Below are 25,933 nucleotides of genomic sequence, written 5' to 3' on the forward strand. Positions count from 1 at the left end.
TTACGCTTTTTTGTGCATTTCTTTGGCGTCAGTGCACGACTGCGACGTTAAAATACCTAATTTCACGTTTTGTGGAGGACGTGAATACAAGGTAACGACTTTCGTTTTCTTTTCCTAAACTTCGATGCAGTCTTTTAGAATTCAACTCCAGAAATAATTGCCAACATTTGACGAATTGAACGAGAGGGAATAAGCAGGACTTCACTTTTTAAGTGATGTTTTCGTAGCTGTCGCTGTCGTTGTTGTTTGAGCTCCCCAATGTAGAGACGACACGTCTGTTGTGCTCCCATTCATAACATTTCATTTCACTGATTTTTTCATTCACAGAGGCCCAATTCATAGAGAGAGACGTAACTACCTTCGGACAGCGTTAAAGGAAATGTCTTTGATTCTTTCAGATCAACCAGGTCTACTAGGACCGAAGGTAGGTTTGTCTGTACTTAGTAACAAAACGCTAGCGTTCATTTGACGAGCCAGCACATGGTGCGTTGACAAAAACCTGAAGATAATTGATATATTTTCTAAAACAATTTATTGCCATATATTAAGTGCGCTGACTTCTCCTCATAAGTGTCTGCCTTTACGTCAGTATGAATCGACAGTTTGTTTTTTCTTTGCAATTTGTCTAAACTCTCCTGTTGTTTTGTAATGACGGGGTTTTGCACAAGCTAAAATAAAGATCTTCCCTTAGTAATAATTTTCTTTGCGCGTCACGGCTGTCCACTTCATTTTGTCAATATTCCCAATTACATGTCCTTATTCACTATGGAACTCAGCTTAACTCTACAACTGACCAGTTATATTAAAGTCCTTGAGACTGTGTCGTATTTTGGCTTAAATGGCTTGTCCGTGGTCTTGTGCTTGTGATCCCCCCTCCACCCCTATCAAAGTTGCTAGCCATACAAGACCATGCTCAAAACTTGGAGGAACAACTTTGAATGGAAAGGAGGAGGGAGGTCAGAATTATATCTCACAGACCTGTGACTAGCTGCGATTTGAAGGAAGAAAGGTCGTTGTTTCGTCGGAGTGTCATCTCAACATTTTTGCAACTATTTGTAGGAAAGAATCACTGGTAAATTACAAAATCTCAGCTTCTTATGGAACAAATGTACCTTCTAAACATTATGTCAAACCACAGTTAGTATAAGCAACAAAAATAAACTTTTGAAAACTGTTAGGCAAGTTTTCAAAATCCACAATTACAACCTGTTTTAATCTCCTTCAAGTTTGTCCATCCGTGACTTCTTTGTATTTGCCTTGTTATTTATACCTTTTTTAGTGTTCTGAGCGGTTATTTTTATGTTTCACTCAATTTTTTGGTATTTCTAACTGTCTGAATTTGGATACATTTCTTGACACTACTCCTTTAACGATTTCACCAAGCAAAACACTTAGGGCCGGTTATTTAAACCGAGTTTAACCAGTGTTTAACAAACCGCGTTATAAGTCATTTTCAGTTTGCACAACGCTTTTACCTAAACACCATTTGTGGTGAACAGTTTCATTATAAGCATATGGTGTAGACGAGAAAAGCGTTTATTCTCTTAAATTGACCCACTGAGGAAGAGATCTGGAGGTTCAAAGAATTCTTAAACCGCGGTCTAAGTTAGACTTGGTTTAAATAACCCACCCTTAGGGTCGGGAAATTATTGGACCTTCAGATATCTCCCTAAGTGGGTTATTTTAAGACTGAGATAAATGTCATGAAACTGCTCACAATAACCGGCGTTTAAAGCGTTAAGCAAACTGAAAATGGCTTAGAGCACGGTTTTGTTAAACACTGGCTAAACTCCGTTTACTGAAATAACAGGCCCTTAACTTTCAGTAGCTAAACAAAGTTGATGCAATTTCTGTAATCAGATCCTCGTAGTACTACAAGCGTTAAACATGGCCCGAGATGAAATCATTTGGCTGGTGAGACATGCTTGCACTCCACCACCCAAGGGGAAAAAACTCAACCAGGAAGATTTTCTAGACAGGTAAGGATACTGGGATTTGGTCTAATTTTGATTAATGTTTACAGCTAAAACTTCAGTCTCTGTATTGGTGGAGTTCAGAAACATTCCTTTCTCTTGTTTCAAAGACAAATAACCTTGAAGGTTTCTTAGATAACTGAACAAGCCGTGTTCAAGCAAAAACTCTCTATACAAAGTTTGAATTCCATCTTGCCATTCGAACGAAGGTCGTTGGTATAACTGTACCCATTTGAGAGTAGGCCTGCATATAATCTGGCCAAGCCTGTACATTAAAGAGTATTATGACGGTATTTTACGGAAAAACCTTTAGTTTGTGCACATGATCCTCTTTTGTTTGCGCTTTGCTTCACCTTATACTCCGTGCAGACTGGTTAGTTATATTTGATATCATGATCCCACACAATTCTTTTTCAATAAGTGACTTAGTTTTAAATTGAAACGCTTTAATTCGTCTCTTTTTTCCTTTGTCCTTTTTGTCAGCAAACTGCCTCAGTTGCTGTTATTTGTGGAAGAAATTCGGGGTAAGTTTCTTTCGTCTAACATTTTGAAAGATCAAGTTCACTTTAGTGTTTTTTCTTCATCCCCTCAGTTGTTTTAGTGGGACGTGAGCATGCATGATACAAATAAGAAGAAAAAGCTTGTATTGTTCTATATTCAAGATTTCTGATGGCCATGTAAAATAAAATGCCGTTTAAAGTGCTGCTTTTCTTTTAGATACCTGTTAATCTAGTGTAGTGTATCAAAAATGAAAGGAAAAAATAAAAACAAACAAACAAACATCAACAAGAAAACCTTGAAAGTAATCCTAAGGTCAAAATACCCCAAAGAGATGATTACTTCGTAGCGTCTCCGGCGAATTTGCTCCTAAGAATCTTTTATTCTGTCCGGTTCTAGGTATGATTCAGAAGTATATATCAGTGTTGCAAAGATATTTTGTCCAGTACTTATGTGGCTTCGACGTCGCTGTTCTGAAGGAAGTTGTCCAGGTTTGTAATCAAGTTGTATGGTGACTTTTCGGTCAGTCGTGTACCTTTCTGTTACAGTAAACATCAGCGTATAAGAACATAGTGGATTAAGAACCTACTGGCAGAAATGTGCCACTTTAATACCCAATAGAACAAGAACCTGTTTAGCAAAGTAGATCAAGCAGGTTCTTATCTGTGGGATAAAGTTAAATTATTGTAAACATTTTAACTAACGGGTTGACTTTGAGATTGCATATTTATATTACAAGGAAATACTGTAACAAACTCTCATTACTAATAAAAGTGTTACTGTAATTCCTGCAACAAAAACAAGTTTATGTAAACCACCGACTGTAACTGTCTTCATGGGCCTTGTATAACTGAGGTTTGCAATTTACATGTGTGAATAAATATTGTATATTTAAGGACCAAACTCAAGTTTACACAAAATTGACGGCATACATCCTTAAATTGAGATTACCGGGAAATTTTAGAAGTGAGCTACAATTTAGGAAACTGTCTTGTAACTTGTTTCAAGTGGTTTACTCTTGTGATTTTTGTTTAAACACAATGAAGGAGTCATGCGTATCTCACAAGCCATGAAGCCTCAAGATGCTAGAAACAAAGTTCTTAAGCACTCTTTATGTTTTGCCTTGCAGAAAATTTCAGTTTGTTCAGATGACATTTCCATAATCATGACATCATTTATCGAGGATCTGTCGCAGCTGAATGTTAAACAAGGTAACACACATTAGACAGTCTTATGTGGCGTTGAAATTTCCCGCCAGTTTTTGACTCAATAACATCTCATGCGTGTGCACCCTGAATGACAGAGACTTGGAATTAACACAATTAGAAAACGTTTCCAAGCGCAAAAGCTTATTCAAAGAACATATTTCCATAGTATTTTCGTAATAATTAACTCACTTTTTTCTTTTTATTGAACGGTCTCTGCACGAGTCATTAGAGATAGCAGGAACTGCACTTCGTTTGGCATTCAATTATCGCGCCAAAATTTCCAATGTCTAGTGGTTTGCTTGCGCGTTAGTGCCCTTCAAATTTCGCAACAAACTCGAATATTCTAATATTCGAGTCTAAAGACAGTGAGTGAGTCGTAAGGGATATCCTCTAAAGTTATGCTCTGGAGGCTTATTTGAATTTTCTTGTATATAACAGTTGAGGCTGGAGATACATTTGATTTTGAAAGCCTCAGATTGGACTGGATGCGACTTCAGGTAAAACCTTATATTGTTATAGACTACTCAGTAATTCAAGGAAAGCATTTTCGTTTTCTTACGTCTCAGGGGATTTGGAAAAGCTGGTGTTTTTGTTGTTTCGCAAGTACAATGAGAATCTAGGTTTTTATAGGGGTGAAGTCTTTTCAATGGTTTGCTTACTTCCGTTAACTGCGTGCTTTAAACTACAGCTTGGTGAAAGAAACGCCTTTTTTTTGTAAATCACAACCTCATTACGTTGCGAATGGGACAATCTCATTTGCGTCGGGAATATATTCTCCAGGCGTCCGAGACATCATAAAGAAATGTTCCCATTTGTTTTGACGACGGCAGACATTTCCACGTTTGTTTGACTTGATTTTGCGCGAAACTGGCTTAAAATGATAAGTGACACGCTTATATGCTGCAGATATGATCATTCCAGACAAACGTTTCCATTGCTCGGCAGCGCTGTATGGTCAGGAAAGTAGAACCAGATTCAACTAGATCGTGTGTCTAAGACCACCTCAGACGCTGGGGATTAGTGGAATATACGGTGCCAGGGTGCGGCATGCAGCCTTTTAAAAAGCGACGGACCTCGTGTTTTCCAGACTCCGACACCCCCTGTTTTCCACAGACTTAGCTGTCTTCTTATTATTTCAGGCTTACACAAGTGTCCGTGGAGCATCGCCAGAGTTAAAGGAGAACAAAGACCTGGCAGTGCTCATGAACAATGTATCGTTCCACTCTAAACTGGTCGATGCACCTGAAAGACTTTTAAACGAAATTTCGGACTTATCGATCTTCTGGTAAGTCTCCAAGGTTACGTACCAATCTTGCTTTGTTAACCGTTCTCTTCGAACAGAAGTTAATCCTGTTGTTTATTAATTGTAGGATTATGAATTGCCGTGGGAATGATAAACAATTAACATGAATATCAATCCGATATAAACTGCAGCAATAAATACCATTTTCGGCACTCCAGCCCTTGTTGCTGCCCCCTTAACGAGTGTCAATTTTCTTTTTGTAGCTTTTATCCCAGTTTTTTCGAGGAATCATTCTTGAAATGTGTAGAGGACCCTAACTATTCAAGGTAACGTTAAACTTGTCTTTAGTCTTATATACATTACCCGTGAAAAAACAAACTACCTACAATTGATTACAGTACAACCAAAAACATTGGGCCCTTTGCAGCTAATTTTTCATATGGTATAGTCCAAAAACACCTTGACAGAAGGCAAATAACCTTGAAAAGAAAGGAAATTAGCTATTTAATTCATTTAAACTCTTTGTAACTGCGTCTCATGCTCTCCAGCAACTTGTTTTTGTCGCATGTGACTGTTAAGCTGGAAAGGGTCCATTTCGCTGGTGGCCAATCACAACACCAGCTAAAAAACACGTGAAGCGATCAGAACTCGAAGCAATGATGTAATCGGCGCCAGCGTGGGAAGATGCCTTGCGATCAAGAAAAAATTGGTTTTGATTTCTTCCCTGATTGGTAGAGAAAGTGACACAAAATTTCCAGTAGATCATAAGCAATAGCAGTGCAAAAAGCAAAGCAGCTACAAAGTAGCTTCTGACACCGATTTAAAACCCATTTCATTTTACTAAAGATGTTTATTTTCCACAATGTAAATAAGGACCTACATATGGACCAACCCATGCGTCTGATCTATTTTCAGATATTCCATTGCATTTCCGCTGATATGTGGTCACTTCATGACTTGTACCAGTGAATTTTGCCCTGAGGAGGTACTTTTTTTAAACTTTGGAGATTTTAAATTCATCGATCTTTGTCGTAATTAGACTGAACGGGAAGTCAAAAATTTGTGGAACAACAGTTTTAATTGTTGCGAATAAATGTCTTCCTGTGCTTCAACTCGCGAATGCGTAGGCTGGGTTCATTAGCCATCGGACAAAATTTCGACCTGTTGAAAATTCTTACATCAAGGTGTTTCACGGAACCACGCTAGAGCGATTTTCGTATGACCTTGAAAAATGGTTTCGGTAAGTGTTCGTTATTTGTTTCATAAGCCAATGGATGAAAAGATCAAAACATGGACTCTTCGTTTTCCAGCCTACGAAAACCCAAATGTGGAGAAGGCATTGTTCGATTGGCCAATCGTGTTGCAGTATGACGTCAAAGCGAAGTATCGATTGATTTCTATAAAGTTTTCTTCGAGCATGAAGTTTTTTTCAGCCGAGCGTTCGCTTACCAACCAAAAGCCTGGCGCCTTTGTATCCGTTAGTTCCATAAACCAATCAAATCGCTCTAGTTCGTTTGTTGTTTCTGTTTTGTTCGCGCGTTTTCATCTCAAGGTCATACGAGAATCGCTCTAACCGTACAAAAATTTAGACTCCTAGCCCCTCAAAGCTCCGTGTAAACAGGACGAAAGTAATGAATGGTCCCGTGTGAACTAAGTGTCCAATCAAATTTTTCAGCCGGTCAAAATTCGTCCGGTGCCGTGTGAACCGCGTAGTTCAAGACATTAACGTTTGGCTTAGAAAACCCGACGAAAATGGCCCAAGCACGAACGTGAACTTAAACATTTTAAACACCTTTTTCTCTGTTGGGAGACTGATCAGTTGGTTAGTACGTAGCTGAGGTTACCGGTAGCCAGAAATTTGTAGCCTGTTCCAGGCTCCGAGACAGTCGTCTCCTTTTCACAGATAACGCAGTCATATTTTAGCGTGCCATTCAAATACGCGTAATTCTCACTATCTGAGAGCCTGGAACGGGCTAGAAAATGTAACCTCTGGGCGTCCCTGCTACTGTCAGATCGCTGGTCAAATCGATTAAGTAGGCAGAGTAGGAATCAGCGTCAGGACCTATGGCTTGTAACTCCAGCGGTTCACCAGCTAGTCTCGTCGCCTCATAACGCATGAGCCTCACCGTATTTCCTTTAATGTTTTTTTGTGTTCATTATTATGATTGCTTAACTCTTTAGCGTCATCCCATTGGAGATCGCAGCCTGTCTGCTGTTAACCTGTTTCTGGACTCCATGGCAAAAGAGGCCCGAAATATCCTCAGTCAGCTGTGCCCTGATCATATCCAACTCAACCAGCAGGTTAGTGAATATCCCTTTCAGCCTCAAATCTGATCCACATACAAATTCTCCAGACTGATCTCATACATTTTCTTAAAGAATTAGTTGAGAGAATTGGAAAAAGAGATCAAAGCAATTTCCCATGTTGATCAGTTTAATAGTTCTCGAAACCTTATACATTGATTATAGACTGATTTTGTCAGGAGAAACCTGATGTTGGTCACTCTTTGTAAGTAAAGGATTGAGACAATTTTCCTCCTTTTTTGTACTCTGTCTTTTGGCATTTGCCTTTTGTTAGGGCTCTATAACATAATCTTTCTTGCAACTTGTCTCGCATTTCTGTTGCGACATCTAGTCGACAATGACTTGCTTAAAACTATTGTCAATTCCTGCTCTTCCTTTTTAAGCTTAAGCTGTACATTGGTATTCAGTTTCATCGCCAAACCTAGATTTAGCTGTACTAGTAGTAAGCTTATGCATAGTTAAATAATTAAGATGTTGTTTTTTGTTGTTGTTGTGTGTAGCTGTGGCAGTTACAAGCAGTTCGTTTGATGACGGAGATCTCAGGAGACAGGAAGAAAGACAAGAATAAAAAGAACATTCACAGTGAGTTTGTTCCACCCGGCAGTGAGAGCTTCCGAAAAAGCAGGGAATCCCTGACAACGTGAGTATACTTTGCTTAAAGGAGAGACCTTCACGAACGGCACCAGACAGAGTGAAGCACGAAGCATTGATTAAGGACACTGTTATTGCATGGCTTACGGCGAGCCATTTTCATCCTAACCACATGAAGGACTAGCCGGTTGCAGAACAAAGGCTGTGCTTTCGTCCTCAGTTATTTAGAGGCCATAAATGTTGTCTTGCGTGGTGTAGCTCTCACTCTTTCCTGCTCAGTACCTTAGCAGTAGACCGAAGGAGCCATCCCTTTCCCAACGTTGTCTTGTCTATCAAGAAAAGGTTTAAAAAGGTTTAAAGGCTTGTTTATAGTGGAAAGTGCACCTAGCTTATCCAGCTAGTTTACAGGCACTCCACTCAAATACTGGCTTAGAAACAAATAATTCAATTACAACATAACAGGATTAAAAACCCCAACTGGCAGGTGACAGTTGGCTATTTACAAGTGTGGCCGAGGATTTGAACTCAGGACGACCAAGAACAAATCCTGCAAGTCACCAGAGCGGGACTCGAACCCAGGACCACTGGATCGCCCTGACCGCTCGGCCACGCTGCTGTCATTAAAGTTCATGATGTTTATGATGCTATTGTTGTTGAATAAGTAAATGAAGGAAGGAATGTTTATTTATATGATTGAATGTCCTTACTTTTCCCAGGCTGGATCGGAAGCTGATTGCTTTGACAGAAATCTGCCGCGGAATCACGTACACAGAGGCGATTCCTGTTTGGGAACACATCTTTGCTCCCCGCGAATACTTAAGCTCTCAGCTGGAGGAGTTCTTCACAAAGTGAGAGAAATTAAGAATGTGTAGAAAATTCACCGATTTGCCTAGTTCAGTAATTTATTACTTTTGACAGATAACATTAAAGTTAGTTCTCTGATAACACGTTTTATCAAGTTATGAATGCCTCTGTAACGCCTCTTTTCTCGTAGCGTTTTTATGCCAGAAATGAACCCTGGTTAACTAACTGTGTGGTTTAACTTATTTTCATTGTCACTGGTTAGTCCGTGGTAAGTTAATTTATAAGACCTTCTTTGGTAGGTCTGTGGTCACTATGGTCCAGTTTGATGCTGATAACTTGAGGATTGCTCGTCCGTCCGAGGTCCTTGGAAATATTAAGGTATAGTTTTCAGTGCTTATTTTATTAACCTAGTAAATGGCCTAGATCACTTTGAGTTTGTTAATCACTCAGTGGATAGAGCGCCCCCTAACCGGTATTCATTAGTGACCTTACGAAACCTCGTCGGCGAGTGAAACGGGAATGCCAAAACGCAATATGTCGGTCATTTAAACGAAGCCCAACTTAGACCACGGTTTAACAAATCTTTGGACCTCCAGATCTTTTCCTTAGTGGATTATTTTGAGAAGATAAATGCTTTTTTAGTCTGCACTATATGCTTTTATGAAGCTGTTCACTACAAATTGAGTTTAGATAAAAGCTTTAGGCAAACTGAAAATGATTTAGAACGCAGTTTTGTTAAACACTGGTTAAACTCAAACCAATAGCTGCCCCAATAGGTTCAGAAAACAAAACAACTCTGCACATGTATCACGCTTTTTGTGTAAATTCATTCGCCGTCACTGCACAGCTACGACGTTAAATTACTGAATTTAAAAGTTTACTTTAGAACGGGAACGGCAAGATGATAAAATCTACTATCTCTGTCTGAATTCCGACAAGGTCCCTCCCTTCAGCTCCAACCAAATTTTCCTTCTCTTAAGTAACTGGGCGACTTGGAATAATCGCGAAAAATGGTTTAGAGGATGCGAAGTCTATTTTTCTGCGTTGTTTTCATTGGCGTCGCCGTGGTCGGATCGTAAGCTTCCTAATGTCCTGGGCTCGCCGAATCCCACCCTTTTCTGTCCTGTGTCTATAATCATGACTTTGGGAATATAACATCTTTCCGCAATCTTGATCCCAGGGTGCTGCCCTACTCGTCCCCTAGAGCAAGGTAGGACCCTGGGAAAAGGTTTCCTTTTTTTCACGCTCAGTTTAATCTTTTAGGATGAAAGTGATTATCCCCTGGTTAAATTTTTAATAAAGTTTAATTTTCCTTTCGCAGGCAATGATGGCTACTTTGAGAGGAATAGAAAACTTCAGTGAGTGTTCACCATGTTAACTCTTATTTTGTACTTTTTTGAAGTTGCTTTATCATTACCGACTATTATTTGCAGCATTTGGTCCGTAAAAAAGACGTGATGGTTGCTAAGATTGCGCGGCCAACACAGGGTTAAAATTTTAACCCTCATTAAGAGTTTCTCTTTTTGACTGTGAAAGGTTATCACTGCGTTTAACGCGTCTCTGTGTAAGGGCCCTGTAATACGTCATAAGCTCTACATTTCTAGATGAACAAAGGCTTTCTTCAAAGCTTGGCTTAAACCTGGATTCAAGTTAATAATTTTTCGAGTAACCCAGGCTTGGACTTTGAGGGAATAGTACGGTTTACCACAGTTTGGTCAAATATACAGTCTCACAGACGTTGGGAAAACCGGAGTGGTGCAAACTTATAATGGTTGTTTTGTTTCTTTTGTGTGATTACAGCTGGTGTAGACATGGCTCGTTTGTTTAATCATGTGTTACTTCAACAAACTCAGCCCGAAGACAGCCAGGGTGCTATCACAATCACCAACATGTACACGACATGGTCAGTCATGATTATTGCCATACTCACTTGTGAGACTATGTGCCTTTGTATCATATTTGCCAGCTGGTTGTCTTGGCAATTTCTATCCTATCCTTATGATTTTTGGCTTGCATTACTAAGTTGGTGCAGTTAGGAAATTGAAAATCAAAATATACATTTCCAACCCGAATTACATAGTGAATTAAAATGACGTTGCAGTTTTAGTATAGAGTCTGAAAACAACAAGGTAACTACACTTGTGAGCGTTATATTGAATTTAGCCCAGCTCTTACAAGTTAAAATTGCGAGCACTCATTAATATAGTAATGGTCGGCTTTGCTAGTGATTCACTTTGGTCGACCAGTTTTGCTGGGTTTTAGCTTTTAGAAAACTTGCATAGAAAAGCCCTTCAGCCTTGCAGAAGGAGCTTGAGTGAAATAGTGAGTCGCATTAGATGTAAGTCACCTACTCTTAACTAACTTTGTGAATAAAACCACTCTTAAAATGTGAATTTAGATTGAAGGCAAGGCAATGACGATAATGAAAACTAAGGTGTACACACTTGTGTACAGTTTACTAAAACTGGATCAAGAACACTTATCTAGAGTCTTATCGATCTGTTTTCAGGTATCTGGATGTTTTCTTGCGACGCGTTATGACAGAAAATATCGTATTTTCTCCTCGCCGCTGTGCGTTTGTCAACAAACCAGGGCAGGCATTTAGAGCCGAGGAGTATACCGATGTTAATGGTGAGTAGGTCATTAGAGACATTTAGATTCTAAGACGAGAACGATGACTTTTTGCAATACTAAGTAGTGCTCACGCGTGAACCAGTGTCATTTTGGCGGGAAAACGTGATAGCCGTCGTCATTCTACTGAGAGTTTTAGCGAGAATGTCGTAGTGGTGGAAACAAGTTTTATCATTTTGAGATCGGCGCAAGGCTAAATCTCCTTCAATAAAGATAGCAGTGCTAAGTTTGCTGGTCAATCAAAAGTACAGTGAAGCTTTCTGGGGTGTCTATGTTTGAAGGATACGCGAAAAAACTTTAAGTCGAATCTCGTCCCCGAATCTAGTTTATCCTTTAGGCTGTTGAATTTTAGGCCAAGTACATGCACTCCAATAAGTCTGACCAGTCTAGTTCCTGAAGGAACATCAGTTCTGAAGCTCGAACATCATTGATAAACTTACAATAACCCACTCAAAAAAATGTCGCGTTGTAAGAATAAATAGAGGCGGCCTCTAGATTCTGTAACTGAAACTTATTTCGCGTATTCTCCAAAACTAGACACTCCGGAAAGCTTCATTGCTCTCAGTTTTTTTTCCACCAGAAAAGTTAGCGCGGCTTTTTTGAAGGCGGTTTAGCCCTGCCCCGATCGCAAAATGATAAAACGTCTAAACCCTTGATAACTGGTTTCCGCCACTACAACATTTTCGCTAAAACCCGGAGAAGAATGACGACCACGTTTACCGCCAAAATGACGCTGGTTCACGCGCATGCAATACTTAGTATCGAGAAAATCTCGTACTCGTAGTCATCCTCGTTTCTAAAGGTCTCTAATAACCGGACATTAATTTCGTCCCAAAGACTAGAGGCATCTGTACATTGTAGTTTTGACTTTGGGTAGTTTTTTGTTTGGATAAACTCCTGAAGTTTTGCCCAGAACTTTTCGTAGTAATTAGACTGGACCTCACTTTCGTAAAAGAGCAGCAAGGCCGGCGTACCTTGTTGTTTTGGCTTTGGTTGCTTTTTAGTCTGGAAAAACGTTTGCAATGTTTCAACTTATCATTCAAACGGTAGCTAGTGAGCAGAATTTTTCTGTGGTTAATTTAGAAAGTTGTATAAAGTGGCTCTTACTTTTCGTTTCCTTAACTCCGTGACGTATACTCGTGATTAATAGCTACTAACTATAAGTAGTAGAACTGATGTTTGTTTATTTCTTACTTTTAGAACTGCAAGCTCTATCCGAAATTCTTGGAGCCTATGGGATTAAACATTTAGGGCAGAAAATGATGCAGCAAATTGCTAGCCAAGTCGGCGAAATCAAGGTAGGGCTTTGTAGCACCCGGTGATGTAACAGATTTCCCTTTTCAACTTAGCTGAATTCCAAACCGTGTGCTTCGTGAATTGTTGAATTTGAATTTGAGCTGGCGTTATCTAAGAGGTAATAGAATAGTTGTAGTCAACTTTCGCTATCCTTTATATCTTGTCCCTCTCCCCACTTCCCATTCCAAAGAGCTTGCTCGCCGAGTATATCCTGAACGACTTAATTCTCAAGCGAACGTGAATTGAACTTCTCAACCCAAGGCAAAAAAAAATCAAACAAACAAGCAACCAAAAGAAAAAGAAACTAAACACTAAACGGGGAGCATGTGTATGAGCATACGAACACAGAAACCTCATTTAAGAGTTCTCTGCTTCTTGTCGTCCACCCTGGTTGATGAACCCAGCAGAGTATTGGCATACACATGTGTTGAGTATGCTGATCCCTCTTGCCTGCAGTGTTAAACTGTTCAGAAGTTAACATATTAATAGATTGACTTTATCTGTTTCGAGTTAAGAACAAACGACACTGCAGCACCACTCAGTCACTTGTATTATTATATGCATAGCATTTTAACGAATTATATGTGACATTTTTCAGCGGTCAAACGTGAATTTGTTCGGACAGTTGATTTTTGTTCTTTTCTTTGCTCGGAACAGAAACTCATCATTCAAAACAAAGATGTGTTGATGAGCCTGCGGACGAGTTTTGACAAACCAGAGCAGTGTTTGGAGCTTATTAGAAGACTGAAAAGTAAGCATAAGAGTCGTAGCCATTTACACTGAAGATAAATTAATGTTCACTTGGGACGTTTTTCAAAATATTAATTATTAATCATGATTTGATTCTTAGATATCGAAGATGTGGTGATGCGAATCATTATCGTTGGAGTGATTCTAACCTTCCGCACTCTCACTCAAGAAGCTCTGGAAGTGGTAAGTTCGGTCACTCAATTTAGCGCTAGTGCGGTTCTGTTTCTTGAATGTTAAGATTTTGCTATTCATTTCATCATTCGTTTTCTGTGATCGGTGAGTCGGTTGTCTGGATGTTTGCCTGGCCGATGGCCATGCAAGCACTGTAGTCTGTTTAGGCTCTCGGTCATTACGGACGAGAGAAGAATGCGAGCGAGCAGTGAAATAGCGAACGAGCGAAAAATGGCAGGAAGAGAGAAGGAGAGAGTCTATAGCTTTTTTTTAAATTCCATTACCGCGTCCACTTCCTGAAAAAAGGTTTCTTTTGTAAAAATGTCATCAAATATAAAAACGTCGAAAGGGTGCAGGAGGGTTTCACATGCGCGACATGTTCGACTCTGCGCGATAACTGACTTTAAGTGTTACAGTAAACAGTGACAGTTGACCAGTCATAGGGTATACCAGCAGCTGGTGTACCGGAATGAGGTATACAGGCTCCACTACTCCGTCTCTCCCCAGCCCCCAAGCCGTTTTCGCGCACCTTTTCTCGATCCGCTTTTCCAACTATCTTGAAGCTTGGAACAGGCTAGTTTAGATGATGATAAATTCCATGTTTTTCTACTCTTGTAATTCTTACAAAAATGTTGCGTAACTTTTTTGTGTCCTTTTTAATGGTTATGTTCATTATGGAGAATGAAACTGATAACTTTTATTGTGATTAGGTTCTAAACAAGAGGGTACCATTCCTGATGAACTCTATAGTGGACTTCAAAGAGCATTTTCCACAAGGAAACAACGATCGACCGGTCAGTAATTGTCTCCTTTTGCATGTGGAGTTAACTTGAATTTAGATCGGAAAGGAAACAACAAAAATTGTCAATTTACTATCTAATACCGTCCTTTCGTTATGGGATTTTCTTGTAACTCATTGAGTTTCCTCACGAAAAGAATCCACCACATAGAAGCTTAAATAGGTGCTTTCCATTCTAATTCATTTCGTTGAGCTTACTGAAAACGTTACACAGAAGCCATGAGGGCTCCCTTTGCGTGAATATTTTGTTTTTCGCTTTCTAATGATTATCGACGCTTCGAATTGCTTTTTTTATTTGTTGTATATTTTGCAAGTTATCCCGATCGGCTGTCGAGTCACTCATTTAATAGCGTTATTGTTTTTCCGTTTAGCTTGTTGACGAAATGGCCACATCTGCAGGCTTACAGTGCGAGGTGGACCCAGTTCTTTGTCAGGCGCTTTGTGTTCATAAAGGTGAGTGCTTGATCAAGCGTGTAGTGTTCATTCACTGATTGATATCTCCAGAAGGTCCTTATTTTAAACTAAAGCGGAGGGATTGTGAAAGAAAACGCACAAAAGTACGTCTAGAGTTCAATGTACAAGGGATCCCTTCGTTTAACGTTTGTGGAACTTCTTATTAGATCAGGTAGTTATAATTACAGCTTTGTTTTAGCTTGGAGGGAGCTGTGTAGTGTACCCCTCGCTCCCAAGCCGAAACGTGGGTATTAAAGTCTGGCCTAACTTTGTTCCCAGCGAGGATTCGCACAAAGAGGGAGTCCACGGGAACTACTTTCAGTGTGCTGAAATATTTTTCGTCAGTTTTATAGCAAAAAAAGTGGTAGGGTCATTGCAAAACACTTAAACAGTTCATGAAAATTCAATATGACATTTTTAAGAATCCCAACTGTTTGAAGACAAAACAGTTAGGTATAGACAACCGTGGTCAAGGAGTTGAACTTGGGACTACCGAACATGAAAATCCAACCATTGGTCGGAGCGAGACTTTAACCTGCGATGGCGGATTAAGGGTCCAGCATATCGACCACTCGGTTACGCGCTGGCTGCACTAAAAGTTATCATCGTTATTACTTTTTTTCAATTCAGAGAAGAGGCCCGAAGAAGATTCGCTGATTTGGTCCTTATTCTTGGTGAGTGTTATGTATCACTGTGCTAATCTAAAAACTGTTGAAGGTAGGGTGTGTCAATGCTAAGCTATTTCTCCAGGGTAATAAGATGATACTTCAAATACATCGGTCGCTTTTTCTGATCGCTCAAACGGTTTGACAGAACAATATTCTGGGCACAGTGGTATACAGCCAATGCAGCTCACTTGCGTCTTGCCCGACCCACTTCAGTCCTATGTGGAACAGTAGTGAATTCAATTGTTAGGATAAGTTCAAAACAACAAGAACTTACAACTTTTGTGTCTAATTAGCCTCAATGAATCAGCTTTTCGCTTTAAAGGTAGCTTCTTTCTGCTGTTGTATGGCTATGCCTATTTTGTTGTATGGCCATTTCCCATTTTGCATGGTCTCGAAAATTTGGAGCAGTCGCACTCTGCTGTTTCCAGCATCAAAAGAGACGTCTCTAGTCTTGTTGTACTTAACATCATTCGCGTAAGAGCGCCGTCATTGACTTGGGATTAATTTACCGACAGCTAACCTTGTATTTGTATTGTGCAGGTGTTTGTAGCCGTGGCTCTTCCATCTCTTGCCTACAGAGAAGCCTCTGATTACAACGCAGACTTGGAAGGTACAACGTTTTCATCGCTAGTTTTAGTTGTCTATTTCCATTGCATTGAATTTGCTTCAATACCGTTTGTTTTTTGTTTGCTGAGGAACGAAAGAAGCGGAAAACGTGTTTGTCGCACACAGTTGAGAGTATATGTTCGTTTGTGCCGGGGTCTTTAGGCTACATGGTTTAACCTGCCCCGCCCTCCCACCCTTCTTGTGTTTTTTGGGTGTGTCTTAAGATTTTAAGTATAGTGCCATAGTTTCTGGTTGTTCCCAGTTTTGTGTGAGAAATTTCTCACGTTATTCAGGTTTGTTGAATATGGATGGATTCGACTGTGACGTAGGCAATCGTAGCAGTCTCCACAATTATCTGTTTTCTGTAGCGACCTTGGTTGACTTATATGATGTAACTTTGCAGCGCATGAAAACAACGCCCATTGTATGGCAGCGGCCATCAATCGCATTACAGGAGCGCTTTGCTTTAACAATGGAGACAGTGCTGAGGAAAGGCTTAGAGAATTCTTAGCGGTATGTGGGCAAGATTTTCAAATGTTTTATACATTTTCTAAAGCTAGTTCATCCCGGTGAGGTTTTACGTAATAGAGGCATATAATGGGCCTTTTCTGAGTAGCCCCAAGCCTCTGTTTCAAAGCGAGGCTAAGTGCTCAGCCTTTGATATGAAAGTGATTTACTATTCTCATGCAAATAAAACTCACTTTCACAAGAAAGGTTTTGCACTTAGCCTGGCCTATTTATCTTGCATGTAGTAATTCAATTCAATTCAATTCAATTAGTAGAAAGGTACAATAAATTTTTACTAGAGAAAAAAAAAAGGGACCAACGCAAAAGCTTGTTTAGTTTGCTTAATTCGAAGTACTTCCTTACGCGATTTATTTTGTTTGCATTCTTTTGTTTGGAAATTAAATCTGGTTGCTTTTCATTGATTTCTATCGTTTCAGCCACTTTAACTGTTCCAGAATTCTTTACATGTTGACGTTAACTAATATATTTTGACTGTACAGATTGCATCCTCCAGTTTGCTCAAACTGGGCATTGAAACAGAAAAAGACGTTAAGGCTCGAGAATCAACCTATCTTCTGTTAGACCTGGTAAGAAATTGTAGTTCACATTTGTAATTAGCTGTTGTTACGCCCTTTCCCCCCAAACAAGACCACAACCAAAATACCAACCAATCAAACAAACAAACAAACAAACACACGCAGTCGAGTCTTCTACGAGTTTAATAGGCCCAAGCCGTCAGAGACCTTGAAGGTCTCCTTATACTGATGTGAAGACTGCTCTCCCTGCTGAGTTTTGCATCCGTTTGTATGACGAAAGTTGTGAGCTTAAAAAAGGCGAAATGAGTGAGCAGGGTATTATTGTACGGCTGTAGTAGTAAACCTCCTTTACTGCTTGGAGAATACATCGGTCCCTGATGTACAACCTCTTTGTCTGGGCTTTTTGCCATTTTCGATTGTTTGTTTGTTTGTTTGCTTTTTTGTGCGGTGCAGGGGTGAGAGTACTCGTTCCACTCGTTGGTTCACCAAGAGATTATTCTCCGGCCGCTCCCGTTTACCCCCTCCCCCCGCTTCCCGCGGAAACACTTCCGAAAATACATGAAAACTTAGTACAGAGTTTTTAGGGGCTCAGTCTTGTGTACTTTCTTGAAGGAGGTCGTTGATGTATTTACGGTATTTTAATATTTTTTCATAGTAACTCTAATTTCTGTAGGAGCACATACGCTTCTAGCACCAGGTGCATAAATCTTAACGACGGAAGTAAACGCTACCGTCGGGCGTTAAGCTTAGCCAGGAGAGAATAATGGAACAGAGGGACCCGCGCCCACTCTCGCCCTTCGGATATGTGTATTTTACCTAGGTTATTTTTATACCAATTAAACGCTTGAAATCAATCGAAAGTTGGTTTCCGCAGAGCCGGGCACTCGACTTTTTTATTCATTGTTGTCAAGAGAGAGAGTAATGAGATATTGTGTACTCTTGGTATGTCGTCATTACAATATTCTGCATTGTTTGCTTGGACAGAGTCGCGCGTTGACTTGATGACGTTTCAAACAATCGATTAAAATATGTGGACGTACCAGGAATTCGCATCCCTAAGATTCCCTCTCTTTTTACGCCAGAATCTACTACATGTACTTACGCCTTACAGGTGGTTTTATGCAACTTTGAGTTTATTCATGTTGATTTTGTCCTGATCTCTTTTTGGGTAGATCGTGAATGAATCTCCATACCTTACAATGGACGTACTGGAGTCGTGTTTTCCTTACGCCCTTCTGAGAAACGCCTACCATGAAGTGTATAAGGTGAGATAAATTCCATCATTTGCAAAGCGGCCTATATTATAACTAGAAAATACCTTGTTCACCCATTTAATGGATAACATTCCTAAAAACTACCTGTCTTATAGATTTCTGCTTATCCCATAGACAGGAGGAAAAGACTAGATTGATTCGCAAGTTGCTTGGAACTCATTCTACAGAACGATATTTTCTTGAAAAACAAATAAGCTTTCAGAAGTTGATTTAAGTTTTGACTGATAATGGTGGTGGTGGCGGCGGCGGTGAGAGATTATGCAAAGAATTGAGGAGGCCTATTGTTGACTTTCCTTGTCTAAAGAAACAGTGGGATCAGAACATTTCGAACCTCTTATGGGAAACGAAGTTGGTTTCGGACGCTTCAAAAATCGGGCATCCATTTGTCTTGAGTTTAGTTTTCTGCATGAATATAAAGAAACAGCGGAAACTAAGCAACTCTTCGCTATAGCCAGGTCTCGATAATTCTGTGGATAAAATTCCCTTAAAATAGGCCATTTGCACGATGGCGTCATTTTACTACTACGACCAGAATTCTTTTTGTTTTTCCTTTCACATTTAAATTTGGTCATCCCAGCGAGGTTTAAATAACAGAAGCCCTAATTTAGACAAGAAAGCATAAACGCGAAGGATTCTGGTCGTAGTAGTAAAATGACGCCATCATGCAAATGGCCTATTGAGTCAAAGGGAAAGCAAAATCCTAATTTGAGTTTACCCTGGGAACAGGCTCCCAGGCGGACTTGGTTTGACGGGACAGGGGAGACATGGGAGCCTCTTCTACTCCCCTCCCCCTGCCTCCTTAATTCCCTTTCCCTTCTCCTCGTTCTCTCCCCGTTCATTGTCGCTTTCTCGGCTTTTCTTAGCTCCGCATGTCCCATGTTAGAGAAATTGTTCAGCATAAGTGGGTTGGGTATGATCGTGCAATGTGTTTATGTCGTAGTTTAAATTTACTCGTGGTTTGGTTTTTGTTTTCTCTTGTTTCAAATTCAAAAGAACAAACAAAAACAAGACTAAAACAGACTATTTCTTTGCCTTCTTCTGAACAGAGAAAGCCTGAAGTCTGGCTGTAAATCTCAAGAATCAAGGTTTTACAGTTTTATCACTCTGGATGTTGTCAAATGTAGTACAAAGTTAAGATTTCTACCAATCTAGATATGTAATAAAGCAATTACCTTAATCACGTAGAGGTAACTAAAGGTTCTTTTTATTGAACATGGTACGTGTACATTTTGACGAAGAAGTTTTGTTACCGCAAAACTTTCCGGAATTTCTCCTTAAAATAATGGTACAATAGCTGTTGTCATAATTAGCCTGCTGGGTAAATAGCTCAGCCATAACGGTTTTAACGACCGGTTATAGCCCTTAACATAAACCCTGATTGGGACTTGAATTATAGCTGTTTTTATTACTTTTTTGTATGCGTATTATAACTGCAGTGTTTTCAATAAAAGAGGAATACTTTCGACTGACAAACTGTTTCGTAAGAACTTCTTTACCGTCTGCTCCGATAAATGCCTATCTTAGGGTACCTACTAAATACAAATTCTCTTTTGCCAAATATCAAACCGGTCAAGTTGAGAATGAAAGATCAGTCTTTTCTCGAAATTTTCACTAAAACCCATCAATGCTGTGCAAACCATTTAGGAATAAACTGCACGATCTGACTGGATAGACCTGATTACCGTAAATGACGTAATAAACGCCCGGGGCGTCTATTTATTTTAGAGGTCCAAGCTGGGGCGTTAGGCGTTTATTCTCGTAACTTTAACGAACTCAACAAAACTTACAAAGAATGCTTTCGGCGAAAATTCAGTCCATCTAATGATATTTCCAGGCCGTCGTTGACGCTCGTTTTCATTGCTGAAGCTTTTTTAAAACAAGATTACTGTATAGTTAATATGCTTATAAGTGGTGTATATAGGTAGATCTGTAGTAGTGGTGTATATAGTAGGTTTGGCAAAAGGTAAGCGCCCCTAGGTCTGTTTCAACCGTCCTGCTACTTCCGTGCTATGCTGTCTTGACTTTACCAAGACTTGAATCCCAGACGTTGTGATAGTGGGGAGGGCGCAAAAACAAAAAACAAAACAAAACAAACAAACAAACAAAAAAACAGAACAGGTAAACTATCCGGACGTTTGGCACTCAGTAAAGTAAACCTCTATGTCGCGGCAAAAAACACAGACATAAAAAACAGGTTAGTCGATTTTTAAAATGTTTTCAACCTAGAATACATGAATTGAGTTGCTTCGCCGTTCCATACGGCAGTATCACTATTTGGTTTTAGACGTTCCGCTAATGCCGTGCTGAAGTCGACAGTAGCACGTCGTTTGAAACGCGGCTTAGATTGCTACCTTAGCTCGTGCAAAGTTAGTGTTCAAAAGATAGAACAGTTTGTCAAGCCTTCGCCTCCTGTGGCGTCTGTGTTTAAAAGTTCATAAAAGTCAAAGCGATCAAAAACAACATTCCACATAGTGTGGTTGTTTGTGGCATCTTCACCGACGCCTTGGAGGGATCATTGCACAGATCCCCCTGGCAACATTTGACATCACAGTTTTTAACTTGGATTTGAGGCATAGCTTCAAACGCTGTCTGCAGCGCCCCGCAGGTTTGATCCTTTAGAAAGCTGCATAAAGACATCACGGAGCAGTTGAGGACAAACATTTGGATACCCGTAAGGGGGGCGCCTGGGATCGTTGTGTTTACGGATATCCTGACATCTGCGGTGTAACAGGAATCGGCCAAGCTTCCTATATTTGGATCTCTGCTGCAATCTAAGCTTTCAGTGGGTTTGGAGCAAAAGGTCAAGGTTCCCGAGTTGGCATTAACATTTGCGATGTTGCTGAAGTCTGGCTTACACTGGCGGCATTTTATGCCCCAGGCTGAAAAAGAATGAAAATTAAAAATTTGTAAAGGCACAGCTCAGTATTTACTCGATTAAACGCCGCACTCGAATGAACGCCTCACCCGATCAAAAGAAAGCGGCGTTTATCGAAGATTACATTCGAACCCCGTGCTTAATACGGACACCTCGTTAAAAGGGACACTGAGGGGGGCCATAGAAAGTGTCCGTGTCAACGGCGTATTCGTATTAAGCGGGTTGAATTTAGAGAAAATGTGACGGCTGGCTTTCCCCAAGGACGGATTTAAGCACTGAAGCACACGTACCAACTTCGCGGCCAGTACCTTACGCATGCGCAAAACCATTTCACCCCGGCAGTGGCAGCCATGGACAGTTGTTTCGCCCTTATTGGGAAAACTGTCCGAGATAACGAGGTGTTTAAGCTGTTGTCCGTAAAGAGGGGTTCGATTGTTAGCGGTAATGTTTAAAAAATCATGATTAACTTATCTCCGCGATGTTGTGCGCTGAATTCCCATAAGTGCAGTACATCTATTCAAGTTAGTGAGTTCATGTTTTGGAAACCGCCGCTATCGTGACTTGTGAACACTTAAACTTATCAACGATTTTTGTGGTCAGTGTCTTTTGAGGGTTAAGCTGTCCTTTGAATGGAGATTAAACCCAGGTTTCGGGACCCAGAAAAAGTGTCCCTTTCCCCTACAATAGAGTTAACAACTACAAAGATTATGCGAACATTTTTCCGGGACCAAATTTTGTGTCCGCTGAATGGAGATGTCCCTTGAACAGAACTGTCCCAAAGGAGAGGTTCCACTGTATCTATCTTTCTATCATGTGGAAAAAAAGAATGGTTTCACTTAGGTGTTCAGGACAGGAAACAAAAATTCGTAATGAAAAATATATAATGCAATATATAAAGTAGAACCTCTATTCAACGAGCTGTAATACTATTTATTATATGGAGGAGAGTGTTTTACTGGGAACTAAACCACTCGCAGATTCCATACGTCACTTCATCCGGGACCCGAGTGGCGTATTTTCCGTATGTCACCTTTGTGAGTGTCGTATCGTTCAATGACGTCACGATTCCCGCCTTTTGCTTTTGTTGAATTGGTTTCTCCATATAATAAAAAGAACATTACACGTTAGCTCGAAGATATGAATTTTATGTTCTCGTGGCAAGAACAATATCTCACTCGTTCGCTTCGCTCACTCGTGAGATATTGTTCTTGCCACTCGAACATAAAATTCATATCTTCTCGCCACCGTGTAATATCCTCAATGTATAACGAAGTCCTCCTTATAACGAATGATATCCTTGGCCCCTTCAAAAGTAAAATCGTGGAAATCGGAACCTGTTTATAACGAAATCTCGTTTTAGCGAACATGTTGATCTTACTGCCAAAAACACTGAGATTTTGAGAAAATAATGGCCCATACGCCCACGAAACGTTTGGGAGCAATATTGGGTGCCATCTCCTCTAACAAGTTGTCAGACGGCTTCGCATCACGGGTTGACGCCCTCTCAGACCTCTCCTTACGTCCTGCTTTGCATTCGTCGAACGCTTCAATGGCTCGCTTGCATGGGATCTTCACATCGGCTGCAAACAGGCTTCCGCGTAGAGAACCTTCCACGAATTGCTGTGCTAGGAAACGATAAATTATTGAGCTCGAAGGCAGATAAGCGACAAGGAACACAACATGGAGAAATGGAAAGGTTATTTTTCGCCATAAATTAACGGTATTTGTACTTTTGGTAGTAAAATTAAAACTACTCTAAGAGTAAAATAGGCACAAAAACGTGCAAATTGTTTTGCAACATTGCTGCAAAACGAGATGAATAGTGATGTTGCGCGTAATCAAACCTGTCTTGCACCAAATCAGGTTGTTTCAAGGTTGTTTCAAGTTGCGTTGATGCTGGCTTCTGATTGGATAAAATTACGCAGGAGTCACGCCATACACGGGAGTTTTGTCACTTGCTGCAAAACAAGTTTGCCCTTAAGCCGGTGAAACGGGCAACATGTACAGATTCTGTTGTAAAAATTGAACTATTTTCTACCTTCTGCAACAAACTTCTTTAGTTCACAACCTGCAACAACCTGAATTGTTCTCAGACAGGTTTGAACGTGGCTGGTAAAAAGCGCTACATCGCTATTCAACTCGTTTTGCAGCAATGTTGCAAAACAAGTTGCACGTTTTTGCCTGTTGCCCGTTTTATCGTTGCGTATAAAATCTCGTCTGTTCCGATCCGATGCAAACCTTTATGATATCTTCGATCAGACCGTTACATACGCGGCAACTACTAGTTATGTTTATAATCGTCCATTGTACGCTCAATTGAGCTTTGACCGCCTGTTGCTTGATAAGACCTGGAGAAACAGAGAAAAGGCTAAGGACAGTGTGGTTACCCAAAAAAAACGTGGGTAGCGTCGTTGCTGCTAGTCTGCAAAAACACCTTGCCATATATATCCCTCCAACCAACGCAACGGCTATATAGTCTGGTGGAGGCATGGTAAAATATGGACGTGACTAATGGACATTTGGACTGTTGGACTATTTTTTGGACCATTTTTTTGGACCAGTTTAAGGAAGGGGCGATTGACTACTTTTCTTTATCAGTGGGGGAGGGGAGCGTGGTAATTATAACAATATTCTTGGGGAGAGTTAGGAACGTTGCTTTAGGGGAGGGTGGGTTGAAGTGGGGGTGAGTTTGATTAGCTAAGATGTTACAATTTAGGTAGGTAGCTTTCTTCATTTTCAGGGTTAGATATGTTTATTATCCGTGGGGTTCGGTAGTTAGGTAGTTTTTAAATCTGCGTGGGAGTGGGAGTGGGAGTGGGAGTGAGAAGGTGAGATTCCTAACACGTCTTTCTATCCATCGTCATGCGAATGCGAAACTACGTTGGTTGTCTTTACACTAGGCTGTTAATTAAGACTTAAGACCTGCTAAGTTTTACTTGACCAAAAATGCGCGTGTGAATGCCTAAGTAAAATCTCAAGTAACTTTACTTTGCATCTCATTAAAGTCGGAAAGTGGAAACGATTCAAGAAAGTTTTAAGTGACTTGAAAACCATCCTTAAAACCAACTTTGCGAACTTGCGGTTTCTAAGCTTTGAAAAAGGCGAAGCATGTCAGTCAATCTTAATTATGTTTCGTGGGAAAATAGGCTTAAGTAAACCTGAAGAAAAAAAAATAGGTTGTGTGTGAAGCTTTTTTTACTTGAAGTAATTAAAATTTATTTGTCTTGAAATATTTTTTAGCTCATTTAGGCTCTTCACTAGATCCTAAATAAGCTAAGAAATATTTCAAGACAAATAAATTTTAACTACTTCAAGTAAAATAAAAAACTTCACACATAACTGATTCTTTTTTACTCGCAACACAATTAAGATTATTGACGTGTTTCGCCGTTGTCAAAGCTCAAAAAACCTCAAGTCAGCTAAGTCGGTCATAAGGATGGTTTACTTAGATGAGATGCAAAGTAAATACTTAACACTTCTAATGTAAAGACAACTGTTGTCTCTAACATGACAAAATTACAGTGTAAAGCGACTTGTCAGAATGAATACTGGGATTCTTGGTGGTGGTTTACCACCCCGTTCTCCAAATTCTGACCCTATTCTATTTCTATAGCCCAAAATGTTATTTTTCTTAACTATTGCTCAACAATATGCTCTGCTCAGCAGTAGGAGTAAGCAGTTCAGTTCAATAAAGTATGAAGCCCAACAGATTTCTTTGTTTTATGTTGTTGACGCCTTTTTTGACTTAGTGATCCGTCACGTTAGAAAAATAGAACTCCTGTCGTTAATCATGCAGCCCCCTCTCACAATCTCAGGAACCAAACGTTAGTGGCCAACTCGAAAACTTTGCTCCTTTGGCCTCTACACACAGTTGTATAAAACTGGCTTTTTTCTCATTGTTATTGCATGAATAAGAGTAAATAAACGAACGTGAACTCAATTGATTTAGATCTTGAACTAACTGACCCACAGATACGTCAAATTCGTTTATTCAGTCCACTTTGTGAACCAGTTGGCCTAAAGCATAATCCCGGCCTAATATATACTAGTGCTGTGCCATTATGCTAATTTACACGTCAGTAAAACAACCAAAGTTGATAACAGCGAGAATATTCCTATCATTTTGATCTTACAAACCAACAAAAACTTCGCATTAATTTATTTCGACACACCTTGAGCACGAAATGAAAACAAAGGATAGTGCACCGTCACGGAGCTTCCAACATAAACTGTAATACTGTTGTTGCGTGTGTTGTTGTTGTTGTCTATTATTATATATTTTTTTCATAACCAGTCTCCTCTACTCATAGCTATGTAGGAACTGAATACCTCAGATGATCCTAAAAGACCCAAGTGTTATGCATAGCCAGAATATTTTGACCTGCAGTGTACAGGTTGAGTCAGGTTGGGAGCCACTTGACCCTCCATACATGCACAATCTTTTGTTTCAGCTGGTTTAGTATTACGCTGAAAATTATGCCGCCATATCAGCTATAATCCGTCCGGCAGCGGAACTACTTTCACTGTGGAACTAACCAAACTTCGTTTACCTGTCGACAGGCTTCCACTTGAGCGTTACAAATCCGTTCCTCATGCTCGAAAAGAAGCCCAAGTAATCATTCATCATGCTTGCACTCGCGAACAACAACAATAGCGTGCATTTATTTTGAACTCGAAATAATAATACACCGTTTGTGAAGACCTTTCGGGCCGTGGACCCCGAAATATCGGCTTTTCGGCGTTCTC

General features: G+C 40.1%; 1 protein-coding gene across 1 annotated transcript in view; it reads left to right on the forward strand.

The window, feature by feature from the left end:
• Positions 1 to 19,785, forward strand: part of LOC140928905 (nck-associated protein 1 homolog) — a 30,034-nt gene extending 10,249 nt beyond the window's left edge. Inside the window, exons 12-38 of the mRNA XM_073378706.1 lie at positions 328 to 424; positions 1,861 to 1,979; positions 2,457 to 2,497; positions 2,871 to 2,962; positions 3,601 to 3,682; positions 4,118 to 4,176; positions 4,819 to 4,964; positions 5,186 to 5,248; positions 5,838 to 5,907; positions 7,104 to 7,223; positions 7,727 to 7,866; positions 8,534 to 8,665; positions 8,921 to 8,999; positions 9,943 to 9,979; positions 10,422 to 10,524; positions 11,131 to 11,252; positions 12,453 to 12,550; positions 13,206 to 13,299; positions 13,399 to 13,481; positions 14,180 to 14,263; positions 14,640 to 14,721; positions 15,352 to 15,395; positions 15,930 to 15,999; positions 16,399 to 16,508; positions 17,003 to 17,089; positions 18,211 to 18,303; positions 19,359 to 19,785. Of these exons, the coding sequence (XP_073234807.1) occupies positions 328 to 424; positions 1,861 to 1,979; positions 2,457 to 2,497; positions 2,871 to 2,962; positions 3,601 to 3,682; positions 4,118 to 4,176; positions 4,819 to 4,964; positions 5,186 to 5,248; positions 5,838 to 5,907; positions 7,104 to 7,223; positions 7,727 to 7,866; positions 8,534 to 8,665; positions 8,921 to 8,999; positions 9,943 to 9,979; positions 10,422 to 10,524; positions 11,131 to 11,252; positions 12,453 to 12,550; positions 13,206 to 13,299; positions 13,399 to 13,481; positions 14,180 to 14,263; positions 14,640 to 14,721; positions 15,352 to 15,395; positions 15,930 to 15,999; positions 16,399 to 16,508; positions 17,003 to 17,089; positions 18,211 to 18,303; positions 19,359 to 19,382 (2,371 nt within the window). The 3' untranslated portion in view covers positions 19,383 to 19,785. The remainder of the gene's footprint in view (positions 1 to 327; positions 425 to 1,860; positions 1,980 to 2,456; positions 2,498 to 2,870; positions 2,963 to 3,600; positions 3,683 to 4,117; positions 4,177 to 4,818; positions 4,965 to 5,185; positions 5,249 to 5,837; positions 5,908 to 7,103; positions 7,224 to 7,726; positions 7,867 to 8,533; positions 8,666 to 8,920; positions 9,000 to 9,942; positions 9,980 to 10,421; positions 10,525 to 11,130; positions 11,253 to 12,452; positions 12,551 to 13,205; positions 13,300 to 13,398; positions 13,482 to 14,179; positions 14,264 to 14,639; positions 14,722 to 15,351; positions 15,396 to 15,929; positions 16,000 to 16,398; positions 16,509 to 17,002; positions 17,090 to 18,210; positions 18,304 to 19,358) is intronic.
• Positions 19,786 to 25,933: the final 6,148 nt, after the last annotated feature.

The sequence above is a fragment of the Porites lutea genome, chromosome 2 (genome assembly GCF_958299795.1).
Source record: "Porites lutea chromosome 2, jaPorLute2.1, whole genome shotgun sequence".
Classification (NCBI taxonomy): Eukaryota; Metazoa; Cnidaria; class Anthozoa; order Scleractinia; family Poritidae; genus Porites; species Porites lutea.